We start from the raw sequence: 9,369 nt of genomic DNA, 5'->3' as shown, positions 1-9,369 counted from the left end.
AGGTGCTGCAGGAAACTCACCAAGGGTCTGGCATATACTGGGGACTCAAAAGTTGTCATTCTATTAAAGTAGCTACATGTGTAGGAAGACATCCATCCTGGGGCACCAAGGGGCACTGTGGTCCTGGCTGGGACCCTCATAGGTCCAGGGGAGGGCTCAAGTGCAAAGGGCATGACTGACACTTCCTTGAAGACACCTCTCTTGAGGAGAGTAAATGTCTCTCTGAAACTCACACGTGGCCCTTCTTCTGACCCCAGGGAGTCCCCAGCGTGAGGCCTCTGGGCTCAGGGCTCAGCCAGGAGCTGAGACACAGGATGGGGAGGGAGGAGTAGATTTGCATTCACTGCTCCTCCCTTTGCGAGCAGCAAGGGGAGAGGATAAGACAGAGACCTGGAGAGGCCAGTCCAGCTGGGCAGCCTCAGTGCAGAGCTCGCAGAAGGACCTCCCACCATGACCTGGGTGCCCTTCTACCTCCTGCCCCTCCTGTTCAACACAGGTCAGAGTGGCCCAGGGACGCGGGGACCTCCCAACCCCTCCCTCCAGCACAGTCCTGAGGGTCACCTGCCCAGTGTCAGTGCCGTCAGCCAACCCTTGCATTTCTGTCTGCAGGTCTCTGTGCTGTGCCTGTGCTGACCCAGGCCCCGTCTGCATCTTCTTCCCTGGGAGGCTCGGCCAAGCTCACCTGCACCCTGAGCAGTGAGCACAGCACGTACTACATTGAGTGGTATCAACAGAGAGTAGGCAGGCCCCTAGGTATCTGATGAAGCTGACCAGTGACGGAAGCGTCACCAAGGGGGATGGGATCCCCGACCGCTTCTCAGGCTCCAGCTCTGGGGCTGACCGCTACCTGACCATCGCCAACATCCAGTCTGAGGACGAGACTGAGTATATCTGTGGTGTCAGCTATAACACTGACGGCCAAGTTGGATACCACAGTGACACAGACCTAGGGGAAGTGAGGCCAAAACCTCCCTCCCTTGCCCTCCATCCCACGGCACCAGGGTGAGCTGCTCCCTGTCTGTCCCCGGAGTCCTGACCTTTGAGTCTTCCCCTTGCAAACCCCTCACCCCCAACCTCTCCCCGAGTCACCCCCAGGGAGAGGCAGACACACATTAAAATTTAGGTGGTTTTGACGAGGTGGGATTCTGGGTCCTCCTCACAGGCCTGTGTGGGCAATGCTGGGAGAGACCAGCCCAGCCCAGGCAGAACAGGACACTGGGACAGGGCTGAGCTGAGATGACCCTGTCCCCAGTAGCCCCCAGGCCCTACTCCAAGTCTCTCAGGGAAGGAACATGGATCTTGGCGTGCAGAGGCGACATGCAGGTCATGGTACCAAGTGTCCTGACTTGGGTGTCCCGGGTGCAGAGCAGGCCCCTGGCCAGGACTGAGGGCTCAGCAGGAAGCACTGGGCATCTGGGGAGGGAGGATGGGAACCTTGACCCTATGGTGGGTGCAGAGCTGGGTCCTTAGTGAGTCATGAGGCGGTAAGGGTGTCTGTGGCAGTACAGACTTGGAGCTCGGCCGGGCTTCTCCTGCTGGGGAAGGGTCTCAGCTTTGGTGCCAAGAATGGCTCCCCATTCACCCACAGGACGTTGTAGGGACCGGCCAGCACCACGTCCACTGGGACAGCAGCAGGGATGGGGAACGGGGATGCTGAGCTGGAGACTATGGTCCCCTTACCCAGTCGGACCCCCAGTGACTGAGGCCTGAGAGGCAAAGTCCAGGAGCTGCCCGTGGCCTGGAGGACTCCACGGGGGCAGGAGGGGAGGAGGCGGTTGGTCTCCTGGAGAGGGATGGACAGGGGGCCGGGGGCAGGACTGGACAGGACATCAGAGCTCCGTCCTGCAGTGACCTCTGTCCCCGACTCTGCCGGGACTCACAGGGGACACAGGGCCCTCTCCTGTCACCCCATCCCAGAAAGGGTTGTTCTCTCCAAGGCTTTGCTGTGACTTTGTCCCAAACAAGGCCTCCTGCAGGTCCCACTAGTAGGGAGTGTCCTGTCCCCCTTACACTGTAGGAAAGGGAGCCAGGAGGATGGCAGTGAGTAAACCCACCCCCATGCGGGTCCCACCACATCCACACACCCCGGGGCCTGTGCTGCTAAGAAGTGAAGACAGCAGGAGCCTGTGACGGTCGCACAGAGGGACAGACGGCACGATGTGAGGACAAGGATGGAAAAGGGAAGACGATGAGACCATACCATGCTGTGCTTAGATGGCGACCCACCAGGGAGGGATCTGCCCCTATGGACTCGATCAGAGAGAGATGGACACCCATTCGAGGGCATCTCTCTGGTCAAGGTCATAATAGGGTCAGGGTCTGGGTGAGAACTGTCAACCTGTCTGTGAAAGTGACTGATGAACAGGGTGGAGGACGGTATCTCCTCCCAGGTTGGTCCGCACCTGTGGACATAGGATTAGTGACCTTATAAGAAGAGACGAGAAACACACCCCCAACCCCGAGTGAGCCACTGAGACAGACCATCTAAGGACAGAGCCAGAAAGCGCCTTCAGGGAGCCGGGAGAGAGCTTGCACTAAAAACAATATTAGGGCATCTTGATCACGGACTTCTGACCTCCAGAACCTTGGAAAATAAATTTGTGGTGTTTAAGCAACATGTGGTGGTATTTTTCCATGGCTGCCTGAGCTGACTAAGACAGGAGCGGGGAACACTTGTGTGTAGGTGTTTATGGGAGCATTAGTCTTCATTTCTCTGAAATAAAATCCCAAGGGTACAATTCCTAGATTGTACAGTAATTGCATGTTTAGTTTCATAGTAGCTGCAAAGCTGTTTTCTAGGGTGGCTGTACCACTTTATAGTCCTACCAGCAACACCTGAGCCACCAGTCCCTCTGCTGCACAGCCAGCATTGGTTTTGCCACTGTTTTTTACTTTAGCCCATCTGCTCCATTCTGACTGGTGTGTAGCAGCAACTCTTTAGGGTGTGATTGACATTTCCCTAATGACTCATGGGGACCATCTTCCCATGTGCTCATCTGACATCTGTACATTCCCGAAAAAATGTCTGTTCACATCATTTCCCAAATTCCACTTGGATTTTAGTTGTTTTGTTTATTGATTAGTTTTGACACATTTTTTAATGTATATACAAGTTTTTTGATGAATATGTGAGTGGAAAGTATTTTCTCCCACTTTACTGGATTTTTCAACTCCATAAAAAGGACTTTTATAGAACAAATGCTTTTCATTTTAATGTATTTCAATTTATCTTCTTCCTTTCACAAATCATGCATGTATTGTCAAGTCCAAGAATTCTTGCCTAGGTCTAGATAAGGAAGACATTTTTCCTTTTATTTTTAAACATAAAATGAAAAAGAATGTATATGTTGATTTGAATCACTTTGCTGTGCACCTAAAACTCAAACAACATTGTAAATCCACTATACTTCAAAAAATAAAAGTTAAAAAAAACTTTAAAGAATATAATAAAAACCCTGCCAGATGTACCTGACCAGTGTCACTGTGTCTGCTGCTGGAATTCTGGGCTCTCGCAGCAGCATGACCGTGGTCCCCGCAGTGCCAGCTTCCAGCACTGTCCAGCCCACCACACGATAACCTCATCCCCAGAGAGGACGCCTGTGTGTCCCCAAGGCCCAGAGGGGAGCCCAGGAGCGGACTGAGAGGGTGTGTGCACATGCTGGGGCAGGCAGGGGCAGCCTTTCTCACTCAGCACCAGAGAGTTCTGGGGACCTGGACTCAGGCCTGGAACTCAGGTGCCAGTTTAACTCCTCCTTGGATCCCAGCTGTTCTCTGCTCAGCAGGGAGCCGGTCACAAGGCAAAGGTGGCAGGAAGGAGATTTGCATGAAGACACCCCTTCTGAGCATAAGAGAGGCCCAGAGCCCCACCCCAGCTGTGAGCTCAGAGGCAGAGCTCAGGGCGTCCCCACCATGGCCTGGACCCGTCTCCTGCTCCCCCTCCTCACTCTTTGCACAGGTGCTGCCCCCAGGCTCAGCCCGAAAAGTGACCAGAGCTCAGCCTGGTCCAGAACTTCAGCTCAGCACAGGAGCTGCCGCAGGGGGCATGAGGCTGCAGGGATGAGACCCTCTTCCTCACCCTCACTCTCCTCTCCTCTCTTGCAGGTTCTGTGGCCTCTTCTGCGCTGACTCAGCCACCTGCGGTGTCTGTGTCCTTGGGACAGACGGCCAGGATCACCTGCCAGGGAGACAGCTTAGGAAACTATTATGCTCAATGGTACCAGCAGAAGCCAGGCCAGGCCCCTATGCTGGTCATTTATGGTGATAGCAACCTGGAGTCAGGGATCCCTGACCGATTCTCTGGTTCCAAATCAGGCAAAATTGCCACGCTGACCATCAGCAGGGCCCAGGCCGAGGACGAGGCTGACTATTACTGTGGGTCAGCTGACAGCAGTGATTATGTTCACAGTGACACAGCAGACAGGGAAGTGAGACACAAACCCCCTCCCCGTCTGGCTCACACTCTCCTCCAGCCCCCAGGAGGACTGTGGAAGAACAGTGACAGGTCTGGCCCAGTTCCCCCAGATCTGAGCTCCCCAGGCTGCCCCTCCTCCCAGCCCTCCAGGCAGGCTCTGCACAGGGGGCTCAGGAGTGGATTATGGCTGGCAGGACCAGGCTGTCTTAGTGCTGTCTGGCCAGGTCGGGAACTTTGGCCAGAGGCCCTGTATGGAAGGACAGACAGAGGGACACATCCCTCCAGTGATAGTTTTCCCCACATTTCCATATCGTGGTCACTGGGCCCCTCTTGGCCCAACTGTCTAGGATTTGACCACAGAATGTCCCATCCCATCTGATGCTGAAGCCCCAGGCCCCCATGGCAGCTGGGATTCTGAATGGAGCACACCAGAGCAGTGGGCATTCTAGCATCTACCTCCTTCTCTCTTCTGGCCTCGTCTACTCATCCACAGCTGCTGGGAGCCTGTGACAACTCACAGCAGTGCCCTCACGGGGAAATGCTGTTGGTGCAGAAAATGGCCCCTACCCCAGTTTATCCCCCTGGTCAGAGAGGTTCAGGTGAATGATGGCTGAGGCCACCATCCCCAGGCTCTGACTCAGTTTAGGATGACCCGAATGGGCCAGCTTTAACTCTCCTGCAGAACCCCGAGTCCCCATTTGTGTGACCAAATCCCGGGTCCCTCCCCTCTGTCCAGTCTCCCCTCCTCATCTCCTTCCAGATTTCCAGGACATGCACTTAACGTCTCAGAATCAGCTTGCAGGGAACCCGATCTAAGTTGGCCAGCTGTTCCCAACATGCTCATCAGGGTCCCGAGGAGGTTATATATACCCGCAAGTCTCTGTTTTCCCACCTAAATCCACAATGTGCTCTTCAAAATCCCCAGTTAGATCTGATTGCCCTTGAATTTTTATAAAAAGGTGCATTGGAGACCAATAAGCTACAGTGAGAATGTTTGTGAAAGAAACTGGCAAAGAATGATTTCTCTATCCAAAGTGATGACTAAAAACTGTCACCACTATCATGCTGTCCTATGATTAGGTGTTTTAAGTGATGGGGACCACCAAGAACATCTATTCTGTTTCAAAGTAGGGCTCCAATTTCACAGTAGATGCCCCCGTTATACCAAAGCCTTAGTTTTCATCTGAAACAGGATCCAGGGAGGAACTGGTTGATTTTTGCACAGCTATTGACCCATCAGTTGGCTGGATATGTTTCTCCTTCTTGTAAAGAAATAAAACCTTGACATCCTACAATGCATGGCTTTCCTCACAAAAAAAAGCCAGTGTCCAAACTCTTAGACGTACAATGAGGAAATTTCTGGGTGACCTTGGAAAACAGTGAATTTACACCCAAAGACCATTTCCCTGGCAAATGCTTAAACAAACATGTGACAACCTGAACAATGGCACATAGATCTCCTGCTTCACACAGAATTCTAGATTCTCCAGGGGAAAGGTCCACATTAGAAATATTAAAATGCCACCTGTGGATTTTTTTTAAAAGAAAAGCCGAAAGTTTCCTCCAAGTGCACTCCTGTCTTGCATGAGGGTGGATGTCTAATTTGGAAGATGGAAACCACATGGGAAAAAATTACGTTCAAAAAGTATTGACAATTACAGATTATTAAATGTACAATTAACTTGTCACACTAATGGACCATGAACCAGCAACAGATGGTATTTTATGCACCGAATCCCTAAGACCTAAGCAGTAATTCCAGGATTCCTCCAGAGGCGAGATCATGAAAAGGCTGCCCTCGTTGCTTTGAATCTGGAGTGTGTTGTCCTTGGGCTTTCTGTTCAGCCCCACGGGGAGCAGGGCATTGTCAGCCTCCCAGGTGTCAGACGGCCCCAGGGGAGGTGCAGCAGCGCCCCCAGAGGCAGTGGGGAGAACTGACAGGAAGAATCTACAATTCAGGCTGAGAATTTCCCACAGCCCCCTCCTGGCCCAGTCTGGTTCTAGAACACTCAGAAGAGGCTATTATTTAGGGATTAAGACATCTCTCTTCTCTCTAGCCCCCAAGTGAACTTGGCGTTGTCATTCCCTCTCTCAGCCCCTGCCTTTCCCTGTCAAGTGAGCTCCTCGAGTCCTGGGCTCCCAGTCACAGAAGCAAATCTGCAGACATTTATGGAAGGCAGTGACTGGTCAGCCACACGGGACAGTAGACAGGGCTCAGGACCAGAGGCACATGCAGCAGCTAAAGCCCCAGCACGGCTGCATGGTGGATACTTGGCAGGGGAGAGGCACTAGTAACCCCCCCCCGAAGGTCTTCAGCCCTCAGGTAAAGTAGGGAAGGCCGAGGGGTTTGTCTCAACCCGCCTGTGTCAATCCTGTTCCTGCTCCCTGGGCTCCAGCCTGTGCTAAGCAGCTGCAAAGACCCGGATTTATTACGTGTGAATCCCCTTTGCTCCACCTGAACACATGTCACTTCTACCCCTCAAATTCTTAACTCAGAGAACAGATTACACTGGCCCTGAGCTGGGTTTACATCCCAGATCCCTCAAGTTTGCCCTGTCCTTTCAGATCCTCCAACACACCCGACTCCTCCCCGCTGGCCAAGTCTCAGCCCTTCCCACGCTCACTTCTTACTACTTGGTTCTCCCCAGTCCTGAGGGCAGCTCCAGAGTTACCCCTTTGGGGGGCTCCAACCTCTGATTACAGAACAGCCTGCCTGTCATTGTCTGTCTCTTCTCTGGATTAATTATCCCCACAGCACACACCACGATGGGGTTCTTTCCCCATCACTAGTTTCGTTAACTGATGCATTTGTGCTCAGACTTTTCCTGCTTGGTCGGAATACATTTTTTTTTTTTTAATTTCAGGACTCACTGATGAAAAGCAGAGGCATGAACAGGCGGGACCTATTGTAGTCTCACCAAGACAAGTTCTCTGGGTGATCACAGATTCCACGTGGGACCCAAGATCTTGCCAGCATCCAGGTCCCTTGTCCCTATATGTTGGCCTTGCTTTCATTCTTGTGGATGACAGACCTCAGGATGGCTGCTGCAGCTCCAACTATCACACCATGTTCAAGAGGAAAGGATCTGCGTCGATTCCTGCTATTTCTTTCCTTTACAAGAGCAAGAGTTCCCCGAGATAAACTCCAGCCAACTGACCCTTAAATCCCATAGAACAGTGCTGGGCCACCTGGTCAAACCTGATAGCCAGAGACCTGAAAGAAGCAAGTGTTTGGCTTTTAAATAAACACTGCAGGCAATGTGTAGGTGACCGTGGTGGAGATTCTCTGCCAGGTGTGCAAAGCCACTGTGTCTCCTGCACTGCCCCCCACACAGGATGGAAACACCCTTCAAGCAGGGACTGTGTCCCGTTCATGCTGAATTCCCTGGAGGGAATGTGCCAGCCCAAAGTGGGTCTGAATGAACATTTCCCAGTGGGTGTGGTCCTAACCGTGCCTTTGGACCGAGCCGCCACCCCGCATCAGGCCCATACCCAAAGCTGGCACCAATAAGAGTCACCCCCTGAGGGAGGTGTCCCCACTGCCCATCCCACCTGCGTGACCTCCCACCACGCCACAGACAGGAGCAGGGATGCCTCCGTGAGCCCAGCCCCCTCCTCTTCCAGATGAGCCTGTTCATATCTTCACGGGTAATCTCAGCCCCTCGTGCCAGGACGTGAGGCAGACAGAGCCATGGAGAGGGAGTAAATCCTGATTGGGGTCACCATCCCTGGATCAGGGAAATCACCACCTGAGCAGTGGGCTCTGAAATCTATACCTAGAACTGAGTCTCCGCCTCCAGTGTGGAGCAGCCACCAGGGGGCAGCAGAGGTAGCCCGGCAGAGCCACCTGGAGGAGTGGTGTCCTGGGCAACAGGGCTCCAGTGCAGGGGAAGGAGTAACCAGGACCTCACACCTGATGACAAGTGTCCTTCCGTTTCTACAGTGTCACCTTCACTCTCAAGTACATGTTTCTGTCTCCGTGGGTCCCAAGTCCTGCTCTTGGAGACGGTGCCTTGTTTCCTTGCCCCACACCCACTGCCAGCCCACCTAATACTGCTAAAAAGCCACCGCTGTCCAGAAATGCTCATCCTCCCTGTGACCACACGTTGCCACTCCTTTCCCTGTGCTCGGAGCCCCCGTCCTCCAGACACAGCTGCTCCTACTCCCTGGAAGCTCTCCCACTGCCCTCACACCTGTCCCTCCACTTACCCCTTACAGGGAAGGGGGGAACCAGAAATTTCCACACTTCCTGTTTCCCAGTGTCTGACACACAGCAGTCACTCAATCAGCTTTCCGTAATTTTGATGTTTATGACATATATATTTTCCCAGCAACTGAAGGGAAATGGATTAGGACTGACATTCCCTTGCAGAGTTATTAAACCCTGAAGCCCCCTCTCATTCTCTCACAGAGCAAACATTTCTTTTAGCCCCTTGTCTGTTCCTGCCCCTGAGGCACGATGGGGACACTACAGCCCCAGGAGCTCACAGCCCAGGGCAGACACAGCACCGCAATGGCCTGGAACACTCCACGTGCTTTGTCAAACTGTGAATTTTATTCAGTCTTGGGCCCAGGAGCTGTGATGGGGGGAGAATCCTGTACAGTCTAAGCCTCTTAGTGTTGCCCGTGGAATGAGTTCAGAGAATACAGACCCACCTCTGAGCTCTCAGTGGCCAGGCCCGTCCAGGAGTGAGGCCAGGACTCAGACTGGGCTGGAGATGTCACCCCCAGACTATGGGACAGCAGGTGGAGGAGGATCCCCCGGGCCGAGGCGGGGTCTGCAGGGGCCACCCCTCCCTCTCTGCGTCCCTGGGGGCTGAGCCCTTCTCTGAAACCACAGAGCTCCCCAGGCAGACCCCCTGGGCTCCGGCTGATTCGCACCCCCGGCAGCTCTCTCTCCAGCCAGGGGATAAGAGAGGCCTGGGAGGCGCCCTGCCCAGCCTAGGCCTCGGGGAGCA

At 53.5% G+C, this 9,369-nt stretch overlaps 1 gene segment (V, D, J or C); it reads left to right on the top strand.

The window, feature by feature from the left end:
• Positions 1–418: 418 nt before the first annotated feature.
• On the top strand, positions 419–4,527 carry LOC117310913 (immunoglobulin lambda variable 4-3-like). The segment is given in 4 exon segments: positions 419–496; positions 610–935; positions 4,102–4,375; positions 4,470–4,527. Coding segments are annotated over 4 exon segments (704 nt in total).
• Positions 4,528–9,369: the final 4,842 nt, after the last annotated feature.

This window comes from Tursiops truncatus, unplaced genomic scaffold (assembly GCF_011762595.2).
Source record: "Tursiops truncatus isolate mTurTru1 unplaced genomic scaffold, mTurTru1.mat.Y mat_scaffold_571_arrow_ctg1, whole genome shotgun sequence".
In the NCBI taxonomy this organism is placed as follows: Eukaryota; Metazoa; Chordata; class Mammalia; order Artiodactyla; family Delphinidae; genus Tursiops; species Tursiops truncatus.
The sequence above is the reverse complement of the archived record's forward strand: the minus strand, read 5'-3'. Positions and strand labels throughout refer to the sequence as shown.